The sequence below is a fragment of the Semicossyphus pulcher genome, unplaced genomic scaffold (assembly GCF_022749685.1).
Source record: "Semicossyphus pulcher isolate SPU_LCO1_2020_fin unplaced genomic scaffold, fSemPul1.0.p SCAF_5, whole genome shotgun sequence".
Lineage (NCBI taxonomy): Eukaryota > Metazoa > Chordata > Actinopteri > Labriformes > Labridae > Semicossyphus > Semicossyphus pulcher.
The window spans coordinates 29,784,014-29,809,977 of NW_027211726.1; the positions used below are offsets into that span (position 1 = coordinate 29,784,014).

Here is a 25,964-nt window from a genome sequence, read left to right on the forward strand (position 1 = left end):
TGGAATATTATCATTTGTGCTCAGGTCTTCATCTGAACTGTCCGAACAGTCATCATCTGGTGTACAGTTCAGCAGTATTAAATCGCTCTCTTCTGATGTCTGCATTCTCTGTTTGTTTACACCAGTTTAAGGTTCCTCACAGAGTCTATAAAGGCAGACATCATTCTAAACTTTATGTCACAAAAATAGAAATATGAGAGAAGTGAAACACGGAAAACCATAAAGATATCTCACAACAAGTTTAACTTTTCTTGTCATATTTTCATTTGTGTTGAATTTACTGCAAACTGCAGCCCAGCCAGTCTTCTTCTCTTGCTCAGTGAAAGCTGTCCGGCTTTTATTTCCATTACTGGATTGTTGGACACAGTTTTGCTTTAGTTTTTTCAGACTCACTAAAGTATTTTCTCTTTGCCTCTGCCGTTGTTTTATCTCCAGATTCACACCAGTCACGGTGTTTTTCGATTCCATTCTGGGACTTTATGAGCACCATTGGACCAACGGCGTGTGCTCATACTTAACCCAATGAGGCTTAACCCTGGTGCTCTCTATTAGGCTTACTTACCTGACTCCAGGACTCCATAGTCACCGACTAACTAAGCTAAACTTAGGCCACGTCCATGAAAGCCACTTAAATTTCCTGGTTTAACTCGTACACGTCAAGGCCTACTGGTAGCTTAACCAAAGCCTTGTCTGTGAAACTGGCCCAATGTGTAACAAAGAACTGCAGCAGGTAGACCGTCTCTGACTTGAAATACTTTATTAAGTATGTTTTTTAGTAAGTTGGCCAAAAACACTTTGCAAATACAAATAACAGGGAGCGAAATGTTGTTCAATGTCTTTATACTTTCATATTTATGGAGGCTACTCTGCAATATAATGTTAGGTCACAGGATCATGAAAAACTGGCTTCAGCCTCAGACATTTTATTATTTTTTCATCACTGTGTTTTTATTGAATTTTTCTTACATATAGAATACAGACACAGCAGGACTGACAGACATAATGAATGGAGAAAAAATTAAATAAGAAGAAGAAGAAAAAGCAACTAACAAAAGACAAAAACAAACAGATAAACAATAACAAACAAGCAAACAAAAGAACAGCACTTGGATGTTCCATAAAAGAAATAAAAGGCTGCCACAAACATCAAATTTCCCAGTGGATCCCCACAGTTTCTAGAAAATGCCCAATTCAATGTCCAATTCAAAAGAATGAGACGCCTTGCCAGAAGAAGTCTGGAGTACGCCATGCTGCTTAATTGTCAGAGTAAGACCTCCTGATGGTACAAACAGACCAAGCAAAGGGCATGGTTGAATTGTTCGACCTGCGATCTCTGAGTACACTTCAAATATCGAAGAGCAGAATGATGTTAGGCTTGTACATGAGCAAAATGTGTGATAAAGGAGGCTGCTTGCATCTGTCACAAGTAGGACTTATCCCAGGGAACATTTTTGAAAGCTTGACCTTCGATCATAAAGCCAGTGTACAATCTAAAATTAAATAACGCCATGCCTTGCATTCAAATTCAAGCCAAGATTGTCACCTTCACTCCCAACTTTCTCGACCACTCGCTCAGTGTGCACTTACTGACACAAGTTACAGGAGAGGAGAGATGCATTCAGGTCCAGTTGGAAAAACTCAAACTCGATCTTTTCATAGAGGGGAGGGTAAGAAGTGTTGTTTTGTCGTACATATAAATATAATTTATTTCTGTAGCTCGCCCCACTCGTCTAATCACACATGTGATACAGACGGACGCACAAAAAGACAGACAGACAACATAGAAAGGGAGGGGAGGAGAGAGAGCAGCATGTGATGGAAAGAGAGAGAGAGGAAGAGACAAAGAAACTGTCTTTTTATTGTGTTTATTGTGAGTGTCTATGAATGAAGAAAGTCGCTTATAATATCCCAGTAAACTAATGGTAACTTGTGAATTTCACATTTTTCCAAGTCTATTCAATAAATGTTAAATGATAACAGTTCAGGTTCACAATTTTCAGTGATTACTTTGAATGTAAATAAAGAGTGCATAACATCAAAATAGAACTTTTTATAAAATAAAATCCTGGGAGAGAATCCTCCAGACCCCCATACAGGGGTCTAAGGCCCCACAATGTCCTCATATCCTAACACACTGTAGTGAGCTTGATCAATCTTTATTACAATAACTAATCGAACAATCAGGTCTCTTCGCTTCACACATTCGTGTGTAGGAGAGGAACGGGTCATACAACAAAAAAAGTGTAAACTCACGAACTAACTTGCAGAAATTATATTTATTTGCAATATTTCGGTACTAGACCTTCATCAGGTAAACAAATTTGATTGTTTGCCTGATAAATTTGTTCTTGTTTTGCTTATTTGTTTGTTTGTTTGTTTTTTTCCTCATTTGGTTTAGTGATTTTGCCTTTTGTTTATTTGTTTTTATTCCTGTGTTTGTGAAGCACTTAAAAAGTGCTCTATAAAAAAAAGCTTTACTTGCTTGCTTACATTTTTTGTTGCAGAACCAATTTGACCATTTGCAGTGGGGGGCACAAGATTCTAATCTCACCTTGGGCGCCAAATGGCCAGACTCCACAACCCGGTGGATGATGTCACAGCAGCTAATTTCACTTCTCTACAATCTATGGTTTCAGATGATATTATTCTTTCCATTAAATTTCAAGAGAAAGTTAAAATTCCAGAGAAACTATTAGAAATTCATAAACCTGTAAAATGAAGCTTTGACAGGAAGGACAGTATGGTTTCAGTATACAAGTATACTACGGTATTTTAGGCTACACGTAGATGTCTCTAATGCATAAAATGAATCCCAACAGATACACTCAAGCTCCTCCTCCTGCTTCACATGTGGCATTAATCACTCCTCATACCCTCTTTCCGGTTGGAGATAATCCCACCTCCGTCCTGCTCGCAGCACAGAAACAAATGTGCCATTCTCTCATCTCGCACGAGCATTCATTAAAAACAGTGTTTATGTAATGTAGGGCAGCGCACAAGCAGCTTTCCAAGAACCCGGTGTGATCCCTAGTTTTAAATATGGGATGACAGGAAGAGCAGCTGCAACAGTTCGATGGAGAAATGAGGCGCAGACGAACAGTGAGGACAACCAATGGATGAAAAACAAAGGTAACCAGAGCTGCTTCATCGGAGCTTTATAGCTGAGAGCAGACTGCCTTCTGTTTTCTGTCGAGACATGAGGGAACTGTGGAGTGTTCAAATCGATGTTTCACTTTTCTCTCCAATGAAAGGATGGAGGAAGAATAAAACCATCATGGCTGTGCAGGAGGCGGTATGCTGGAGCATTACAGTGCGTGATTCCCTCAGGTCGCGGTGATGGAAGTGAGATGAGATTGTTGTGGTGATTTAACAGCCGCTGCAGTGACTGAACGCGCTTTTTTTTTTACCTGCTCGACGCCGATTCCTGCTGAGAGACGATGCCTGCATTCACGGGCTGCTGTCGGCATTAAGAGGACCCGTGTTCCCCCCCTGCTGGTTTCTCGTCTGGCCGTTTCCCTGCATCAGCACCACGGACAGCGACAATGACTCGGCTCCGCAGGAAAGCTCTCGTGGCACTTTTCCTCTTCACGCTCTTTATTTTCGGGGCCATGATGGGGCTCAGGACGTTGAAGCCCAGCGACGGCTTCTCGGACCTGGCCCCCGGCATGGACTTCATCGGGGAGAGGTCCGACAGGAGGCGGCTGGATGTGAAAGACGTGGTGGTGTCGCCGGGTCAGTTCCACATGGGCAGCAGCGACACGAAGGTGGTTTTCACCAAATCAGACCGAGATTACAGCATATTCTACGATGTTCACATCTTCTACTACCTGTGGTACGGCTCCCCCAGCATGGACAACAAGTACATTCACTGGGATCACGTGCTGGTGCCACACTGGGACCCAAAGATCGCAGCCAGTCATGCCCAAGGAAGGCACACACCCCCAGAAGATATTGCATCAAGTTTTTACCCCGAGCAGGGACCCTACAGCTCCAGGGACCCAAAGGTGCTGGAGTCACACATGTCCCAGATAGAAGCGGCTGCAGCAGGTAACAATGGATCTACATGTTTCCCTTGTTATTGTACGGTGGCACTCCTACAGAGCCAAGTCCCCCAAAGCCCTTTTTTCTTCAAGTCAGGAGGTCGTTATATCCCCCGTGAAACAAAAATATAACTGAAATATGATTGAAGCTCTAATCATGATCTTTTCCTCAACCTAATCAAGGTTTTGATGCCTAAATGTAACCAAGCTGTGGCACTTTCACAAAATGAAGTGGTCATCTTTGGTTAAATGTTTAGCATGCACCAACACTACTTGTTTAGGTTTAACAAAAGATCATGAGCTAATAACATAACACAACTTTGAGTTGTACATATTTTCAAGTGTTGTGATGGAAGTCTGGTCGCAGGCGCAGTCGAGCCAGCAGCAAAGTTACAAGGAGCACAAATCAAACTGTATGCTGTTATTTCAATGATCACTATCAAATAAAAAACAACAGAGGGCAAAGCAGCATCATTCATCACTTTCAAACTGCACTCAGATCAGACTCTGTCCCCCGGCTGTGGTGTTGTAGGGGTGCTGGTGTTGTCCTGGTATCCTCCCGGGTTGGCAGACGACCACGGGGAGCCCACCGAGGACCTGGTTCCTGCTGTCATGGACGCCGCCCACAGGCACAGCATCAAGGTAACTGGTGAGACAACCGGTATGTTTTTCCTTTCTGATGATTTACTGAATGAATGACAGTTAAATGTTGAAGCTGAGAACAGCTAACTGTATGTCTTTTATCCTTGTATGAAGAGCTGTGCATTCATACTGAATCTGAAATGTTATCCGATTTCATTTCTGTGTTAAAGGACTTTTTAAATGATTAAATCATTTTGGTATCAGCTACATATAACACAGTTTAATATATATGCTTCTACCAAAATTAGCACTAGCATTAGAAATTAATATCACAGTTACTCTGGATTACAGATGCACCTTCCTAATTAAGCTAGTGGTAGCATTAGCTGCTCCTCTCCAACTCAACCCTCTCATGGAAATGATCATGACTCATCTTTTTTTTGAAATGTAAACATCTTCTTGTTTTAGTCTTTATTGGTATGCTAAGTGTTGCATTGATATCTGTATGTAGGTAAAGATAGCAATAGCATGTGTTTACCTGTATGTCCTTATACAATGAGTAGTACTAGCTTGATTACACAGACCCTTTTCTCAGGGCTAGTTGGTAATCTACTGTAGGTGCCAAGCTAAAAAGCCACGCTCATGCTATTCAGTAGCTGTGTCTCAATTTTGGGGCTGCATCCTTCGAAGGGCCCGGTCTACTGAAGAGTCATTCGTAGCCTGTGTAGACACTAAAGCTGAACTGAAATGAGCCAGTCAGGTCTACGGAGGATTTCCTGTTTGCGTCACCAGCTGTTCCCGCCCTTAACCTTGCGTCACAAGACGCAGCTCCTGTCACCTAGCAACGGGTAGCTAGCAGGCTAACTAGCTGTCATAACTAACGTCACCTAACATTTCAAAGATAATTTGTTTCAAGGGCCCTTTTGTTTTTTTTTACATTTGTGTCTCTAGCTTTTAAATTGAGTTAAAACCTAAAACTTTTACATTTAAAGTGTATTCCTCGGCCACTTGAGAGTCCGCCATCTTGTTCGGATTGGCACGCAATGAATCTCAGGATATGTTGGGCCGTGATGGATGCACCTGATGGATCCTTCAGGGCCCGGGAAAAGGAGGAAGCATTTGTCTGACGCATCTGAAAGAGCCTTCGAAATAGGACATCCTTCGACACGCCGTTGTGACACAATCAGCCTTCAAATATGTCGAACGATGCAGCCCCTGGATTAGGACACAGCAGATATCTTTCCTAGCTAGCTAGCTTACAGTTATTATGAGCAAGTCACTGCCAGTTTAATTTAAGCAACTTGCTCATTTGCTAAAGCTCTCACAGTCAATTAAAACAACATCATTCAGGATCAAGATTGATTGTTAGCTGCGAGCTCCTTTTTGTAACTCAAACAAATGTTGTCACATTTAGTCTAACAGGAGTATCATTGTGACACACCTGAAAAATCTTTTTCCATGTGTGAAAAGTTATTTTTAACATACAATATTAAAACCTGATGAAGTATTTAGGCTCCTTTCATTGGCTGCTAAATTTCTGTTTTTTAAGTAGGTTATATCAATGTGAATGGTGGCACACAGATAATAAACTATGACTCTGTGTAGCGTTAGCAATGACAAAAAATTGGATATAAGAAAAAGATTTGTACGGATTCACTTTGATGGAAATGTTGCCTTTAAATATTGATGAGTCGGGTCCTTAAGACTGCAGTTATCCCAGTGAGAAGAAGTGTGTCATGCCCTTTATTTCAAATGCAGCATGTCTTGCAGCTGCATTGCATTCTGGTCCAGTGAGGCTCCTGACAGTGAAGGAATTGTTACCGGTGGGTCTCACTGCCATCTTCAATTCCGATGCTCTGACCTCGAATCCTGACATTTACAGTAATACGGACGCTGCAGAGGGATGAAAATGTTCTGCTTTCATTCGCTTTTTCAGCTATTTTTAAAGACTGGAAGCGCTTTAGGGTAGATTTTCTATTTCAATGCACCACTCTATCTAACAAAGTCACAGAGGGGGTCTGACACCGTAAAGCCCAAAGATGCTGAAGGTGCTTGTGACAGCAACGGCAAAACAAGCTGAGCGCAGACTGTAGATTCAGCACTCAGAGGGCAGAAGAGCTTTGCCTCAGTCTACTTTCATGCTCCTTATATGGAAGTCTTACACAGAGAACTGGGTCTCTGTGTGTGTGTGTGTCTCAGTCAGACTTACACAACAGTGTGTATCGCACAGCTGACCCCAGGGCTAACACGCCGCTGTTCTAGTGCACCAGAGCTGCCGCTGCTGACAAGGCACAGGCGGGAGTCTGTGTTCGTGAGCACTCGAGTGTGTGTGTGTGTGTGTGTGTGTGTGGCTTCGCTCAGGAAATGTCGTGTGTGTCATTTAATATAGTGCTTTTAACGCAGCAGGAGCCGATATTTAAGAGCAAAATGAGGTCCGTTCCAAATCTCATGCAAACCAGATCAGGCAGGCAGATCTATAGTCAGCTGTAGTGCTCCATGTGATTAATTAAGAATAGATTGACCCTGTTTGCACACTGAAATGTTGATGTCAGGATACGAGTCCTAAAACAGGAGAAAAGTCAACTTAAGTAGAGCAGAAAAGAATCTTTAAAAAGCTAACAACAAGGCTTTCTTGTTATCGAGTTGCTAGTTTATCAGACTGTTCTTCGCTTCCTTTATCAGTTTAGTGTTAAGGCGCAATGTTTCCCAAAGTAACCCCCATAATTCTCTTTATCTCACCCAAGCCCATACAATGGAGCCGACCTTCGCACTATGCCGACTATTATTCATGTTTTGGAGAAAATCTCAAGAGGGACCCTCTCACTTACATTCCCACGGTATCAGCCATGGCCATGCAGTTCAGAGGATGGATCTGATCACACCTGATGAGAACCGTATCCGACTACGCATGAACTGTACTCGAGAACAACTTTTCAAGTGGACCTGGGCACGGATCGACGAACCGTGCCCGGGTGTGGTACACAGTGTTCACACTAATCAAACGACCTGGACTTTGGGGTCAAGTGTACACAGATACGGGCCTGGGTCCGTAATGTGAAAGCCTCCTGAGGCTCTGTCCTGACAGCAGGCCTGATAGATGTCCTCAGTTGCCAGCAGCTGGGTCTCAGTGATATTCAAGGCTGCCCTGATGGTCCTCTGCAGTGCTCTCCGGCCCTTCTTGGTGCATCTGGCAAACCACGCTGTGATGCAGTATGTGACGATTCTCTCCACAGTGCACCTGTAGAAGTTAAACAGCAGCTTCTGCAGCAGACTGGCTCTCCTCAGCTTTCTCAGAGAATAGAGACGTCCTTGTGCATCCAAATGGGGCTGGGGTTTGTTCAATCTCCTTTGTCTTCTTGTTATTAAGAATGGTTGTTAGGAGGTTCCTCATCTATGTTTGCTGACTCATCTGTAACTAAATTTATGATGGTGTTTGTTGCATGGACATGTGGGCAGTCATGGGTGAAGAGGACAGACAGAACAGGCCTCAGCACACACCCCTGGGGAACACCAGTGTTCAGGATGAGGGTGGAAGATGTTTGTTCCCCCATCCTGACAGTCTGAGGGCAGTTGGTCAGTCCAGTCCAGTTGCAGATAGTTGTATTCAGGCCCAGTGTGTGAAGTTTGGACACTCGGCTTTTGGGATTGAAAGTATTAACGGCTGAACTAAAGTCCAAGAAAAGCATCCCGACTAGGTGATCAAGGGCAGTGTGAAGGGCAGCGCAGATTGCCTCTTAATCTACATGCCTGATAAGCAAAGTGGTGCTGGTCTAAGGTGGCAGGGATGATACGTTTGTAGTCTCTCAAAGCATTTGGCTTTCGCGGGATGAGTGCAATCGGGCAACAACTAACCATTTCAGGTAGCAGCATACCAGCAACTCCCATGTTTTGAGAGTTAAAGTAAAGTGCTTCTGGTGGCTTTGTTTCTGCTGTTGCTATATAATTAAAAGGTACATCTCGGAGGTAAAAACATGAACTTATAGTGGCCGTACTTTGTTGAAATTACGTAGCCATTAAAGAGCTTGTTGGGGCTGCAGGCTGAAGTAATCTACTGAATCAATTTAATATATTTTGTACCTTTTAGTCATTAAGACCATATGATAGAATGTGGTTTAAAAGGACCAGAATGACCCTTTTAATCAGGCCATGTCGCAGGATGTCTAATTATTCCTGCTCAGGAAGCGATGTAGCCTCTCGCAGAAGAATGTTACATCTGCACTTTTGAATTCATCATCTCAGTTTACATAATAAGCTGACTTAATGTAGCGTGCACCGACATGGTGATGTAACACCGCTCCAGGTTAGAGTTTGTCATCATCTGAATAGAAGCCAAACATTGGTGAGAAGTGTTCAGGAGGCCTGTTTGTTGCAGCAGCGACGTGACACCAGAGAGCCGCAGTGTAAATATGAGAGTCTGTCTGCGCCGCAGGAGGGGACCTGATTCAACAAAGCCCTCTGCATCCATCACGCTTTATTCAGCCCAACAGGACCAGATTGAGCCGCGTCTTACCTCGCTGGCCTTTCATGATTTCCAACCAGTCGAGACGGCTGACAAGCTCGAGCCCGCGCCAAACACCGCCGTGTTACCATGGAAACTGTTTAGGAAGACCTTGCAGCCTCTTTTGAAAGATGGAGTGGGCGTCGAGCGCTCGGTGTTTGTGGCTCGACAGCTCCGTCAATGCTTTACTGTGTGCGGTTTAGCTGCAGTAGACCTTTCTTCCCTTTGTGACTGAGGCAAACAAGCGTGCCACAGTTTGTCCTGGACAGAGGGCATCCATCACTCTGCCCTCAGCTCCTGACAGAGAAAATAACACACGGCTGTCTGTGATGTCATGATCATAACCTGTGTTTTTCATGTGTTAAGTGGTTCATCTTAAATTGTTTCTGCTGCATATGAAGGAAAATTCCCTGTGGATCGAATGAATCCAAAGAGGGAGAGTGCAGATGTTTGTTAAAGTTTTATTTATTACAAAGAAGTTAAATGTCTAATTAAAAAGACAAAAAGACTCTGAGACAGGTCAGGTCAGTGGAATAGATGTCATCCTGTGTTACCTGAGTTTGCAGACAGATAAAATGTCAATCCTTTGTGGAAAGAGAGCATCTGCTTCACCTCCTCCTCCCCCTTCTCACCTCCGTTTCCAAGAAGTCCTGAGCATCCTGCGGGCTAAACTTAGGCTCTGTCTGCTTCTATCTTTAAACCCGACGACACGGCCACTGTCTCCCTGCACGTTCTCTCTCTCGTCAGGTGTCTGTCCAATGGAGAATTATTTTTGTCAGGGAAACACGAGTGTCCATGCAAGAATGTAGGAACATTCAGTACGGCTGCATCAGAATGAAAGGGTTAGATAAATGCCTCTATTGGAACATGTTCTGACTTTTAGCGAACCAAAAGGGAACCTGTGAAGCTTTTGATTATCATTGGTGTTACAGAGGAGTCAGTGGGTCCATTATTGTTTGCATCTCATGTTCTAACAGCTCTACATGAGGACACATGCAATCAAAGAGGTTTAAATAACCGTGGAGGTTAATAAGGTTAATAAGGTAGAATAAAGCTGCACTTATATCTAAAAGTTACAGAAGATAGTAAATGGGTTTGATGTCTTTTTTTAATGGGACATTTTACAGCAATTTTACACATCAAAGTGTGTTTGTTGTGGCGACTTTAAATAAAAACCTTTGCCAGTCTTGCAGGACGTGAGGTTTCTGACAGGTGCTCTCCAAAAGGCAAACTTCCACGTGATCCAAAGGATGAAAGAGACAGATGTAGAATATAACAATTAGATGCTTTAATAATCAAAAGTCGACAGCTACAAACATAAAACTAACTTTTCTCTTGACTTTCAACCTATAAACAAAAACAAGACTACAAGATGTTATCGTATACTTGGCCGTGCTTTACGACACCAGCAACAATTTACGATAGCAGGATTAGAAAATTTTACATGCACAAATGTCTTTATAAAATCTGCTATGATATACACAAGATGAAACATTATAGAAATATACAAACTAACAGTAAATACCACAGTTCTAATATAACTATATTGAAATGAGGCACGATCTGTTAATATGAACCCAATTTTCTCTATGGCTCTAACAGTGTTTTCAGGTGTTGGAAAGTTTTGGTTGATTGATCGATTGATTTTTTTTAATTACTGTGTCACGTATATATAATATGTCCAGCCCAAAACAGGCTTACAAGACACCAAGAAACAGAGACCACAAACCAAAGCACACATATTCGTTCAAATTTATATTAAAGAAATAAATCCATCCTGAGCTCCAGCGACAAAAGCAGCCAACTGGTAAGCATTAAATTAAACAACCTTTACATGTGGTGGTCATCAGTTCTAGAAATGCATAGAATGACTAGGACCTCATTTCACCTCATTACGTGTCGGTTGTGCATATGGCTGAAAAAAGCCTCTCTAACACGTTGTTAGTGATGTTAAAAAGAATGCAGTTTAGGTTTAATCCTATTGGCTAGGTTTGGGGAAAAGTACAACAGAATTGAACGTGCAACTCGCCATTGATGCAACAATAAAGTCATTAGCAGCAAGTGTTACTACACAAAGAAGTTTAAAGAGCATAGCTTACGTTGCATGAGTTGGGACGTGCCACCATCTTGGATGGACGCGCCACCATAAATCGTGGTAAAGTGCACAAGTAGATAACAATGAATGACAAACATGATTACAATACTTGGCAAGAAGTAAGTACAGTAAGTTTACATTTACTTTTGGTCTTCCAGATGAAAAATCTAGTCTAGACAGACCTGTGTGAAAGGTTTTAAATGACAAGTGACAAAAGCACTTAATGTGAAATGACAACAAGCGGTCATTTGTCTGCAGGAAAATCCAGTTCTAGCGTAATCAGAAAGGAAACACTGATTGTAGTGAAATGTGAGGAATAGTCACAAAAGTAGAAAAAGAAAAGGAAGCTGTAGAAACACAGGAGATGATTGCCAAGCGTTAAAAGTAAAGCTAAGATAAATAATTTGTGAATGATCAGTTAATGAGAGCACTTCTGTCTTTGTGGTGTCATAATGTGTCAAACTATTCTGAATAGTTTTCTGTAATGCAGATAAAGAGATGAAATGTGAGACTGCTCATGCTGTTAAATCAGAGAGGAAAAGTAGTTCATTCTGGATGAGCTCTTTTCAAACTGAATGTTGCGTTTATAATCACAGGAGCTCATTAACACTGTGTGGATTATTTCAACAACAAAACAGGATTTAGTTTTTGTTTGTAATTATCACACTGCTGCCTCATGTTACTCTGAGCTGCAGTGATGAAATAAGAGTGTAAAAGCATCGTCACTGTGAAGACTCCTGTCTGGAAGGAGAGGATCTTTGATAAATTAAAATTCTATTAATAGTGAGCAACATTTGTGATCCAGGGAAACTGGAGTTAAGCCCAAAGAGAGCGGCTCAACAACCTGACCACAGACATGATATAAATACACATCATTTATGGCTTACTGTATGTAGAGCAGATACAGATAAAAACACTGGAAAGATCATCGGTCGTTAAAGCCTCTGGAAACCCAAATCCGCAACAGCCCTCTAACTGTTAATAAGAATCTCATGGCAGTGTTGCCAAGTCTGTGGTTTTCCCGTGGAATTGGGCTACTTTTGAAGTGTTGCCGTCGGTGGATATTTTTGTCCGCTGACCTTTTTTGCATGCAAATATCTAAATAAAAGTTTATTTTTATTACTTTACTTTTTACTGACTACAGATCATTCAGCATGTAGGGCTACACACAATGGACATGGGACATGCATGCCCATATAACAAGGATACTTTGACATGAAGGGGATCAAACCACCAACCCACCGATATGAGGGCGACCCACTCTATCTCTGAGCCACAGCCGCCCAGTGTTTACTGATGTTTATTTTCCGCTGCAGGAGCTCAGTGCAGCCCTTGAGGATTTATATTTTGCTGTGACTGTTGAGTGGAGTTTAAATTCGTAGTGATGCAGCACGAACCAGTGCTACAGAGCCACAAGTGACTAATGCGTTCATAGCTTTGAAGACAAATGATGTTGCATGTGTAAGCTAACTGTTAACTGTGATATGGATATCAACACAATTTTTAAACTCGCCACTTATCGACCAGTTCAAATGAAAAATGTTTAGATGGCTCTTCTTCTGCCCCCTCCTCTGATTCTGACTCAGACACTTAAAGCTGCACTTAAATCCATTCTGCCATTGCTTTGCATGAAGCTGAGTAAGGGAGATGTCAATCAAGCATGACTGCCACGCCTCCACATGTCGTGACAGAAGGGTCCTGACCCTAAAGACCAGAAAGAGGGCTGGACCCCTTTCCAGCAACCATTAAAAACACTATTAGAACTAATCAACAATGCTCTCAAGAAAAGATAAAATCTTGCAGGAAGTCACTGGATACTGGCAGATTCTGATGTAAGACAGTTTACTGTGTATAGAAAAGACGGTAACTCAGTCTGTCGGGACGTGGCTTGGGAACAGTTCAAGTCGATACGGACCAAGTGTGAAATTGGGGCTGGTAGCTCAAAAGATGCCATTCCTTGCAGGGCACTGTCGAGTTCTTGAGCAAGGCATCGAATCCCCCCACTGCTCGAGGCGCACGTCCATGTGCAGCCCCCTCACTCTGACATCTCTCATTAGTGCATGCATAGGGTCCTGTTTGTGCATGTGTGTATTTCGGACCTTTGTGTGTGCAGCATGTTCGTTAAATCGGAGTGAAAACATTGAATTTCCCCTCGGGGATAAATAAAAGTATCTCTCTCTTCTATTCTTACTACAACAGTAAGCTCTAAGTTACGCCTGGATGCAACTGACTGCAAAGTTTAGAGTTGGTATTTTTATAATCTGCAAAGCCTTCCTGTCTCTGGGCAGATTATACGTTAGTTACACCTCCTTTTTATTAAATCTCATCTATTGCAGCCTCATAACTGATCGTGTCAGCTGCAGGTGTTTGGCAGCTGCTCTGGAGTTTTTGGGTGATATCCCTGCACAGTTAGTTTTACATCTCATTTAGAATTTGTTTTTAAAAATCATCCAGAACTTTATGATTTAAAACACACAATGTTACTAGAATATAGTGTATACTTGTGTTTCCACACAGGATTATATGATTTCTCACACATTAGATAAACACAAGCTTTCCAAAATTATTTCAACAAATGGTCTAAATAGAAAAATGAGCTGTTTTCTTGGTTTTAAATAGTTAAAGCTCCTGTGAGGAGTTTTTCGCTGGTTATGAAACAGACTGAAATTAATTCAGCTTACTCTATATGACCTACAAAGGCAAACCAGACCATCAGCAATGAGATTGATTATTTCTATATGGGTTTTTTTAATGCCTGAACCTGCTGGTGGGGGGGAGGTGTCAGATAAAGCGGTTAACTGCACGCTGCCTTTGTTTTTTTTAAAAACCACCATTTAAGCATGTACAGGACAAAATCAGCAAAGAGATGAGAGGTACAGCTTTGTCCACAGGGGGCGCCAAAATCAACACGAACCAAAAGTTCCTCACAGGAGCTTTAATTTTTGGCAGAAGCTTCATGAAATCTTGAACTTTAAAGCCACTGAAAATCCAATTACACGATCACCTTCTTCTTATGTTATTTAGGGTTCATGTACATGAGGGTAAGCTTCTAAAAAGTAAGTAAGAAATTAGTTTCAATCCAAAACTGAAATATTCTTATTTAAGTTTCTCTAAGCTCTTCTGATGTTGGCTTTGAACTGGGCCTGGTGAGGCTTGGATATTTTTTACAGATATTACAGAATTATTCATAAAAACCTATCACAGGATGAACTCATATGGTAGCTATGTTACTGTTGACATCCAGCGTTGCTATCCATTATCATATAGATAACAACACTTTGTAACTCACCATTCAGTGATCATTTGAAATGAATACTGTCCAGACGTAGGGACTCAAACTCTGTTTAGGACAGCACAACACTGTACGTTGAACTGGAGTTTTTATGTATGAATGTTTATTTTGTGGATGATAAACGAGACTTGATATCAATGTATTTTTATTTTTGTAGAGGCTTTAAAGGGCCAGTTTGCCTATTTTCAACCTCAGTCCTACCATGCTATCATGGGGGGCTAATGCCATTATGGTAGGAAAAAAATGAAATTTGGCTCTGTGCCTTTGGAGGACGCTATCCGGTTCTCCAATGGGCCCTAGATAACCTTCGCCCGACTACATGACACACGTCATCTGGCCAGGGAGCTAAACTACACTTCCTTAATCTAGGACGCCCGCCTCCGATGTCATGTCTCGTTCAAAATCGTCAAGTTTGAAATGTAGACTGCAGACCTGAAGATTTTTTAGACGATCCACCGGTATATTCTCGTCGTATGTCTGATTCTGTACCGCTCTGAGCCCTGCAGCGATCAATGTCCTTGACTGGAAAAAGGTAGTATTACATTCCAGCGTCTTTCAGAGGGAGGAGCGCAATGCATGCTGGGTGTTGTAGGAATGTAGAATGGGCGAAACCACGAGCTGTTTCTACGACTTTCTCCACAGCTATGGCGCCAATTTCACATATTATTGCTTCTATCGATTACAGAGAACACCAGCTTTGACTGACAGGAGCTTTTTCCAGGGGAGAACTGCTCCCTAATATTTTCCTGTGACTGTCATTAGATGTGCTTGCATTTAGCCATAAAATGAACCCAATCGTTTCAGGATATCGAGCAGTTTCATATCTGAACATTCACATGAAAAACATGACACCACTGTGAAACAAGGACCTCCAGAGTGAGCACACACTGACTTCCAATAAGCTCTGTGCTTCACAGACAGGGAGGCTGAATAATTAGCGAGGTCCACAGACTACTAATTAAATCCTCCCTTCATGCTGCCTGTCCATCAACACAAATAACACACTGAATAATGAACACGCTGAGTTTGAAATTCACTGCATAACAGCTTGTTTTTCAGGGTTTTGTGCATTTGATGCTGTGAGAATCATTTTCTTAACGTCCGTGTTCAATGTGTTCTGCACAGGTGGCCTTTCACATCCAGCCATACAAAGGACGGACGGACCAGAGCATGCATGACAACATCAAATACATTATTGACAAGTAAGCTGTTTTTCTGCTACACTTTCCTCTGCTGGGTTTGTTTTCAAAGGTCACGCTCTGCTCTGCGTATCAGTGGCGCTGACGCGAGAAGCCCAGAGATCTGGTGAAACATGAAGTCTGATACGGGAAGACGAGGATGGTGGTTGTTAAATATAGATGTCTCCCTGTGATCCGGCTGTAAGAGATCAGCAGGTAGCTTTTGGTCTGAATGTGTGAAAGACAGCCTCACTCTCCGTCTACCCTGTAACGTCTGATGATGTTCAGCTCAAGCAAAACATATAAAATATATCAGCTCTAAGAGAGAGACTGTGAGAGGCTGTGAGGCTAATCAGATAGTGTTTCATCTAATACGATATTCAATGGAAAGAAGCCGCCCGTGATCTCTCGCTGTGACCGGGAACAAGAAGAAAGAGCCTCAGTGATGCTGTGTTTATACTGATACAAGACTCGAGTGAAATCAAAGCGCAGACAGAGGTGAATCTCATTTCTGGATTTTATACCGCTGCCAGTATTTTCAGAACACACTGTGCTCACCGTCTGTATGAAATGAAACAGTCATTGGAGAGAGTTCAGCAAAGCACACATATTTTCTGAATGACAAAAACTCGAGTTGTATTAAAGGTGCTATATGTGGCATTTTAGCACCATTCATTTTGAAACTATAGTTAAAGATTTTCATGTAAAAAAATGTCTGTTAAGTCTCTATCTGTCAAATGAGGTAACACAATGCTGACTGAGCCTATGGCCCACTGATGAAAGCCTTTGCATTGTCAGTATTACAGACTGGGTGTCTGTGGTGACCTTCGCAGAAAAAATCCCAAGCGTGGCCCAGTTAGTGACGCGTTTTCCATCATCCAGCAGTGGTTGGTCTGCCAGAGAGGGTAGGCGGAGCTAAGCGGCTGCTTTTCCACTCTCTGCAAGTGTTGCGAGTAAACAGTAATCTACTATGGCTGAACAAACAAAGAAAAGATGGATGACTACAGATACAACTTCAAAAATAAGTGAAAATCCAAAGAAGAAGAAACAAACTCGACGCTCAGATGAAGCAAACAGTCTGAAAAGGAAAGCGACCGTCAGCCAGGAAAATCAAGAGTTACAACCGGAGCCAACCGTGGACGTCACACATGCAGCACTGTCTGGTGTGCTTGTGCGTGTTTATCGCCATAGGTGAACGAAAAAGAAATTACAACTTTAAATGAAAAAAACACTGACTAAAAGCCTCACAGGACCCTGCCTCCCTATGGTAGCAAAACACAAAACCTCTATCAGTGTAAAAACAAGATGCTAGCCATCTCTGCCAAGTCGTTCAACAGTCAAGCCCAAGTAAAAAGTGGACAAGGCACCACACCTCCTCTAATTTTATTTACTTTAACTTATTTTATTTACTCGATGGGTAGTTTGATATGACATACACATTTGACTCATCTTATCAATAACAAGCTACAATGTGGCTAATTAGGAAGAACCTGTGAGAACATCAGGACTTTATTATCTCCTTGTGCAAATGAAGTGTAAACATGACTAAACAGAGCTACATAATATTTGGTGTGAACCAGCAGTAAAACAGATAATAAACATTTTTGCACATAATTAAATACAATATTTTTTATTCTTATGTAATACATTTGTCGCCTCACAGCTAGAAGGTTCCCTGTTCACACCCCGGTTCAGATGTAGTGGGCCTTTCTGTATGGAGTCTGCATGTTCTCCCTGTGCATGCGTGGGTTCCCTCCGGGTTCTCCGGCTTCCTCCCACAGTCCAAAGACATGCTTGTTAGGTTCATTGGTGGCTCTAAATTGCCCGTGAGTGTGAGCGTGAAAGGTTGTCTGTCTTGATCAGTCCAGGGTGTGACTGCGCCTCTTGCCAGCTGGGACAGGCTCCAGCACCCCTGCGACCCTGAACAGGATAAGCAGTATGGTTAATGGATAGATGAAGTTCAGGCATTGCAATATCAGTTTTTAATTTGTTACACACTGGTGATTTTATGGTGTTTTACAGTAAAATGATTCAATTATCCCCATATGAGATCTTCTGGTCCTCAAAAACGACTTCCTTTTGAAAGATAATGCTTCGTTTTCATATTTATTAGGTCCATCTCATCCCGTTAGGAGAAAGTATAATGAATTCTGACTTTGGCAGCTCCTGGTGGTCGTAAGAGTAAAAAGAACCTGTAGCAGAACACACCAAGCAAAGCGAGCCACCATTTATCTCTGTCATTTAATCTTGCTGTGCCAGGGATTTGATGCAGGCTGAACCAAAAATCAATATAAAGTGGCTTTAAAAATGTTTTTCGCACATAGTGCAAGAGCTTGAATTTCTCCCTCCTTTCCCCTCTCCTTTCTTCCTCTCAGGTATGGAAAGCACGGCGCCTTCTACAGATTCAGGTCCAGCACAGGGCGGGTCTTGCCTCTGTTTTACGTGTATGACTCCTACCTGACGCCTCCAGAGTCCTGGGCGGAGCTCCTGACGACTAAAGGTTCCCATAGCATCAGAGGCACGCCCTACGACGGTGTTTTCGTCGCCCTCATCGTCGAGGAGCGCCACAAACATGACATCCAAGCTAGCGGCTTCGATGGCATCTACACCTACTTCGCCTCCAACGGCTTCTCCTTTGGCTCTTCGCACCAGAACTGGAAAGCCATCAAGGCCTTCTGCGATTCAAACAATCTGCTTTTCATTCCCAGTGTGGGTCCGGGGTACGTGGACACGGCTGTTCGGCCATGGAACAACCACAACACCAGGAATCGGGTCAACGGACGGTACTACGAGACGTCCCTGCAGGCAGCTCTGTCTGTCAGACCAGAGATCGTCACCATCACTTCCTTTAACCAATGGCACGAAGGCACACAGATAGAGAAGGCTGTACCCAAGAAAACAGTGACCCGTTTGTACCTGGACTACCTTCCCAACCAACCAGACCACTACTTAGAGCTTACGCGCCAATGGGCCGAGAACTTTAACAAAGAGAAGGACAAGTGGCTGATGTGAAAATGGCTTTACTTCCATGGTAGTCGACCTTTAAAAGACTTGATGTTCATCCACCTCGGTGTTTTTCTCCAACTCTGATCTCTTGTGATAAAATGTTCTTTAAATGTTCGCTCTCCCCTTCCTGTTTTTAATCACTAACATTCTTTTGTACAGGTTGATAATGACTCTGATGTGTTGAAGCTGCGAGGTCACACTGATGGACATCTAATCCTCATTTCCTGATAACAGCTTTAGAAAGTGCAGCTTTGTACAGTGACTCTGCTCTGAGGGTTTTTTTTCTTACTTTCTTATGATGAAAGACTGTTCTTTCCTGTATTTCTTTGAAGACGAATTAAAACTTGTGTCTGTTAAATGTTGGTGAATTCATTGAGTCACTGCAAAAGAAACTTCCAAGAAATGTTAGTAATGATCAAAGAAGTCTGCAAAGAGCCTTGGGTTAAAGAAACGTGGTACTTCAGAGTGTAGACTCGAGGCTGTATTTGTTTGGAGATGGTGAAATAGTGAGTGGGAAAATAAAAGATAAGTCTGAAGTAGAAGCTGCTACAGCTCATCTAAATTATGGATGCATTGAAGTTCTGAATCGCAGCGAGTTAGGTTCCTTTGTTTCATTTTGTATTGGGTTCATTGTAGTGCACAGTTAGAACCCAGTCAGATCCATTCAAAGTCACACAGACTCAAGTTCTTTATTGAACAGAGTTTGGAATCTAAATACACAATCAGAGGAGATCATCTGGGTCATTGCAACTTGGGCCTTTTTTACATAGTTTGGCCAACATTGACCATATTCACAAGGTGGCAAATTCCTCTGATTTCACAATAATAAATGGAGCGATGGTGTTCAGGCAGGCAACGCGAGCTGCACTGATTTCTCACTTGACATGCGTCACTCTCCACAATCACCTGACAAACACCATCCATCCATCCATCATCTTCTGCTTATCCGGGGTCGGGTCACGGTGGCAGCAGGCTCAACAAGGTGACCCGGGCGTCCCTCTCCCCAGCAACGTTTTCCATCTCCTCCTGGGGGATTCCGAGGCGTTCCCTGGCCAGACGGGATGTATAATCCCCTCCAGTGTGCTCTGGGTCTGCTCTGGGGTGCACAGAAAACCTCTAAAGGGAGGCGCCAAGGAGGCATCCCAATCAGATGCCAGAAACACCTTAACTGGCTCACTTTCGATGCGAAGGAGTAGCGGCTCTACTCCGAGTTCCCTCCGGATGTCCGAGCTCATGACCCTATCTCTATTAGCTCTGCTGAGACCCAGGAAGACCCGCTTATAAATGCCGATTGTCTCGTTTCCCATTGCAAGTGGAGTCATTTGACCCGGGCCTGAATGCCATTTGTAACCTGTCCCATTAAGCAAAAAAGCCGGGTGTTAGCGGGATTTTTGACCAGTGGGAAAGCGGCTTAAGGCTGAGCCCAGATAATCTTCGGAGGAAACTCCTTTCGGCCGCTTGTATCCGCTTGTATCTTTTGGTCACTACCCAAAGCTCATGAGCGTAGGTGAGGGTTGGAACGTAGATCGACTGGTAAATCGAAGGTTTTGCCTTCAGGCTCAGCTCCCTCTTCAAAACGACAGTCCGGTACAACGCCTGCATTACTGCTGATGCTGCACTGATCCATTTTACCCTCACTAGTGAACAAGACCCCGAGATACTTAAACTCCTTCACTTGAAGCAGAGACTCTGACAAACACTTCCTCCCAATTTGGTGGTCTATTTAAGCTGCAAGATTTCCGGTCTCTCTCTCTGCTCTGGCCTTGCCATCGCTGCCCTGCACCAGCCCTGCTCTCATACTTTCAGCCCCAGCATCCACCTGCAGGCTCTGGCTCGGAGGGTTTAAGATATTGTCTCATCACTCCTCAAATTTCTGCATGTAAAATAAATCTGCGAGGAGCGATGAGGTCAGAGCCTAGACGGCAAACACAAGCTATGTTCTGCTGCTGTAATGAAAATTTCAAACTATGACAGATGTGAGTTGTCGGACTAAAGTGCTGTTATAATGTTGTACTAAAGTCTTCCAGGTTTACAAATCCTAAAAACTGTGGGGATCTGACAAATCTTTATCCTGTCATGGCTACATTGTCCTTCAAGTTTCTTGAAGATAATAGATAGTGAAAATCTGGAGTAACAGTACGCCATATTTAAAGTTTATTCAACACATTTCATCACCTATAGCTACAACAGCTAGCGTTAGCCTCCAACCACTTTTTGTACTGTGTTATAGTGTTATATGATACAATAGGAAAGGTGTAAATTCCTTGCTAACTAGCTAACAGTATTGCAGCAGCTACAACATTGTTAGCTAGGAAATGGTTTAATGCTAAAGTTGGCAATTGTGACTCAGCTGTTGGTAGCTAATAAGTTATAAAATATATTTTCACTTGAAATATGACCCGGATTTTGCTTTACATTGTCGTCTTAGTTGCTGATCTAGTAAAAATCCGCCGTCATCAGATTACTATCTGGTTGTAGATGTCGTCTCTAAACTCCAAAAGCATTCTCATGGGCAAACCAGTGTGGATTCAGCCTTAATGTGAATGAGAAATCACTGGAGCAAAGCTGATCCCTCAGCTCTAATGTCCTGTTTTATTGGCTCTGCCCACACAAAGCCTTTACCCATGAAAGTGACATGTCGGTACCAAGCTGCTGGCTCGCTAATAATTGCTAATCTACAGTTTGGGATTTGAAAAGTGCGTCTCTCAGCAAATATTCCTTAAAAGAGCCCCTGAAATATTGTTGGCCCTTGCAGGAGACTAAAATGCCTCATTGAAATGAATGAAAACTGGTCCAGACATTCATGTTTCCCAGAGGATGATTCCTAATTCTGTGTTGAGGCAAAAAGCAAAGAAAGTTTTCTCCTTGCCCACTCAAACAAGTGTGTCAGTATGGTTATATGTGTTTATCTGTGTTGGTTAAACAAAACCCCAGATATGTAGGCAAACCAAACGCCGTAATGTCTGGGTTTGTAACATTCCCCACATTGTACACATCTCAGTTAGTTTTACTGCCTACTTCTGGAACTTTGTTTGGATTAACTTTACTGCTGCTTCCAGTGACTTGAGGCAGACCAGTGCCCAGTTTGATGACCTGCTAGCTAGGCCAGGTTCGGTTTGGCTCAGTCTGGGGATTTCTTGGATGGAAATCAACTACAGGCTTTCTGTTTCAGCTGTGGAGCGCCTGTCCACCTGCCTCTGGTGAGTGGTAGCTTCACTGTAATCGACGCAGCTACTGCAATCTAGCTTATTGCTATATTACACATTATATATTGCAATATAAACCCAAAATAAACAAATTTTAAGCAATAGTGCAAAACATTTCCTTTGCTTTTGGTCTCCACACACCTAAATAATATTACTATACCCTAAACTACACTACCACTACGCTGTATTCACAATATAAACACAGTGGCAATAAAGTCTGACAATGGTCTTTGCATATGAGAAAAAGAGTACCACAAAACTGTCACACATGCACTTTTTTATCAGACAGCAGGTAAGGACGCTCCAACACCAATTAAACATCTGCTACATGACGGATCATTAATCAGAGGATCCCACGATCCTCCTAGAAACAGGCAGCTTTATAGTCCAGGCTTGTGTGTATGTTTATTTGTACACAAATGTACACAGCCCTGCTATTACTATCATAAAAATGTATGTCTGCTTTTTAAATAAATAATAACACTTTTTTAAGTACAATTTGTACTTATTTCAAATTTAACAATGGCTGTCTCATATATAACTTAATGCAAGAACAATGATTATGTTGGTGGCCCTTCAATTGAAGTTGTTTTACACTGATTAATAACATATGGTTAATGGTGGTGGTGTAAAATTACATGTACAATTTGTTGTATATGCTCACATGAAACCTAAAATTTTTCTACTACTAATTAAACAATTGATAATTAAAAAGGAGTCCAAAATTGCTATTATATATACTTTGCAGTATTTGCAGTTTTCTCAAATACATAATTCTTAAATAGATGGGAAAGAGGTTATGTATGATACAAGATTATTCATGAAACTTTACTACAAAGTGTTACCAAATAAATCATTTTATCTAAACAATTAAAAGTGCTATTTTCTAAATCTATTTGTTCTGTATAGTTCAGTATTTATCAATAAATATGGAGATGATGAAATGAGATACAGTGAAACTCACTGAGCTCAGAAATACACTGTAGACGAGGCATAGATACAAACAGTAATATAACGGGAGGCGGTGATCCACTGCGTAGTGACATTATTGCTGCCTGCCGCAGCTCTAAGCGTGAAATTACGAGTGAAAATTACATTTCAGATTAAAAGTGTTTGAAAATTAAACAATAAATAATGTTTCCGCCCGGTTTCGAACCGGGGACCTTTCGCGTGTGAGGCGAACGTGATAACCACTACACTACGGAAACCGATGGTAACGTTAAGGACACATGACCGGATATATAATTACTCATGAAAATTATTTGCGTGTATACTGAATACAAATATTTATAAGTAGTAAAATTAAAAAAATAATAATGTCAGGGATAAGAGATCATATTTAAACTATGACTACTACATTTAAATTTTTCTTGGCCAATATTCTGTTTTTACTTTACTTCTGAAGTTGTAAAAGCAGTGCTATTGATTTAGCAGTAAATGTTTTTTTAAATCCAAATTTGAGAAACTTTAGTCGCATGATTTTAATTAAACGGACGATTAGTAAAGGAATTAAAAAAGAGACGAGACGTTTTTTTATTTGGCGTTTTGGCGAGTCGAAATGTCGTGCCAGGTAGGCGAGGCGATAAACTAAAAAACAGAGGGCACGTATTTTTTGTCTTTTTATGGCATTTTATTCCTAAAAAGAGCTTAGTTTTGAAATGGTGTTTCAACTTTATTCTGGAAATATTTTATATTATTTTCTCACCAAAAAAATCTTCCTCTGATTTGTTTTATTTTATGCCGGTTGCTACTGTTATTGTAAGTAAAATTATTTTAAAGACAGCTTTAGATAATAAATTCAGATCCTATTCAAACAAGATGTTCTAGAGTACATTAACATGGAGACCAAACCCTGTGTGTTTCCCCCTTTTCACAGCAGACATTATGACTGGACACAGTTGTAAAAGTAGAGGTGTTTGTATGAAAAAGGAGGCTCATTACAAAATGAATCTGAAACCCAGCAGCACAGTTAGAATCCAGCGGGCAGATGAGATCAGGGCATTGTGTCTTTTTTTCTTTCAGTCTGTAATTATTTCTCATAACCTCACAGTACACAGCACAGCATGATGCTGCTACTAAACATCAAACACACACAGCTTGTTTCTTCTAAAAAATGTGCAGCTTCTGCAGGTTAGTGAAAATTTAGTAGGTTATAGCAAAAGTAGTATTTAAACAGGAAATTATTGTTGAACACACGAGTAAGATACAATAAATACACTTTGCCCCCATCGTCCTGTCAGATTATGCACCGCTTAATCAGTGAAAGTGGAATCAGACTGTGTTTAATGTACTTTAGGACATGCTCTATATATTAATTAAATAGGGCGCTTATTATTTTGTATTGAGGAGCAGTTATGAGGCTGTGATGACACAAATAATGTGCCTGAGAAATGACCACATCCACATTTATGTTCAAGGTCACCCAACCACTTTGCCCAGAGCCTGTTACACTTACATAACCAGGATTACCAGAGTGGGTACTACAAGTATGAAAGGTCAATGATACAACAACACAACACAGCAAAGCAAAGCATCTCTTATGAGGTTATTTCTGAGAGTGGTGAAGAGTTGTGCAATGGTAGTGTAAACAAATCAAAAAAATCAGCTAGTAATCTTAACTTCCAGTAGATAGGAGTCTCTTATGTGCGTCCTTTGCAGTTGTTTAAGTACAAATGAGTCTAAATACGTTTAACAAACAGTCAGCATGAAACTGTTTGAAATCTAAATGGTCATTTGCTTTATAAAACTACATTGCAATTTTTAAATCCACACAAACACACGTTACTGACTAGCCATATTATCATTTTTTTTATTCTACTTTTAAGAAGCGTATAAATGCTCAGTTTTATATCATATTAGCTTTGCTACTATAACGCGGTTAATTTCTTTAACAAGACCTTCCTTTTCACACTGAAGACAGAATATGAGTCTGCAGAGTCAAACACTCCTGGATACAAGAGCCCCATCTGGTGGAGTTTAAACAGAAACAGGGGACTTGTAAACACTGCAAATCCTTAAAGCCTGTCCGAAATAAACAGATGCATGCTGGGTGAAAAGGAGGTCAGTATATCTTTTCTTCATTAGAGTCCCGAATACAGCTTTTTGCATACACACGAAGCTTTACAGCACTGTCAACTTAATCTCCACCTTTACAAGCTGCAACATAAAAGTGACAGCAAATAAATGAATCAATAATAATAATCCAATGATGTAATATCTATTTATTTTAAATGGGTCATTCTGCATGTAAAAATAACCTCTCCTGGATATGATCATGTTTTAGCAGCATGTTTAAATGAGGTTTGGACTGTGAATCTGAACAAACATGTGCAGATTGAATTTGTATTTGGTTCTGCTGAATAAGTGCTCTTTGAATTGTGTTCTATAAATACTCAAATCGCCGGACACGGCTGGATTTTGCAGCCTTCAATCATCATCATAAATTGCTACAGCATTGTGGGGCAAACATGCATGTTCTGCTCTCTTCTTTGTGGATCCTCTGACTTTTCCTCTAGCTCCATCATGAGGTCAGAAACTTTATGTTAGCACAAAGATGTTAGCATTTAGCTTACTAAGCTGCTCAGCCTAAGTGGAGCAGCACAGAGCCAGTAGCATGGCTGCCTTGATGAAAAATAGACGTGATCCTGCTCATAATATCATCCTGTGCATAAACTATATTTACTGTATAAATCATGTTACAGAGGTACCTAGTAATAATACATCAATAATACCGCACATCAGTGCTTCTGTAACAGGAGAATCATATCATGTTAATGATTGTTTGCACCGACTGCTAACAAGTATAACAGTCATTATTGTTGAATAAAGAAATCAATCCTCCTCCAAGGATAAGAAGCTCATTTTTTCCTGCATCAAAATTAGAAATGAAACCAATCAGTCATGCTACTCCAGACTAATCTGAAACTCAGACAATCAAGGTGTCTCTTAGATTTTGCTTCAATTGCTTTGTTTTTTTTTATGTGCAAATGAATTAAAAATGAACCAGAGCAGCTGAGGAGCCGTGAGAGCAGGTAATGAGCTTCATCTGAGAGCTCACAGGACTGTGA

At 41.5% G+C, this 25,964-nt stretch overlaps 1 protein-coding gene and 1 non-coding gene across 2 annotated transcripts; one reads left to right on the forward strand and one right to left on the reverse strand.

Moving 5' to 3' along the window:
• The first annotated feature begins 2,966 nt into the window (after positions 1-2,966).
• maneal (mannosidase endo-alpha like) lies at positions 2,967-19,049 on the forward strand. The gene is made up of 4 exons (XM_069681541.1): positions 2,967-4,047; positions 4,573-4,682; positions 15,633-15,709; positions 18,061-19,049. The coding sequence occupies exons 1-4, from the start codon at positions 3,543-3,545 to the stop codon at positions 18,695-18,697; spliced, it is 1,329 nt and encodes a 442-aa protein (XP_069537642.1). The 5' UTR covers positions 2,967-3,542; the 3' UTR covers positions 18,698-19,049.
• A 3,983-nt stretch (positions 19,050-23,032) lies between these two features.
• On the reverse strand, positions 23,033-23,105 carry trnav-cac (transfer RNA valine (anticodon CAC)). The gene has a single exon. It is a non-coding gene; the product is annotated as a tRNA-Val (tRNA).
• Between the last annotated feature and the right edge of the window lie 2,859 nt (positions 23,106-25,964).

Coding starts and splice junctions, on each gene's coding strand:
- maneal (XM_069681541.1), top strand. CDS start 3,543: ATGACTCGGCTCCGCAGGAAAGCTCTCGTGGCACTTTTCCTCTTCACG. Junction 4,048..4,572: donor GATAGAAGCGGCTGCAGCAG/GTAACAATGGAT, acceptor GTGGTGTTGTAG/GGGTGCTGGTGTTGTCCTGG. Junction 4,683..15,632: donor CCCACAGGCACAGCATCAAG/GTAACTGGTGAG, acceptor TGTTCTGCACAG/GTGGCCTTTCACATCCAGCC.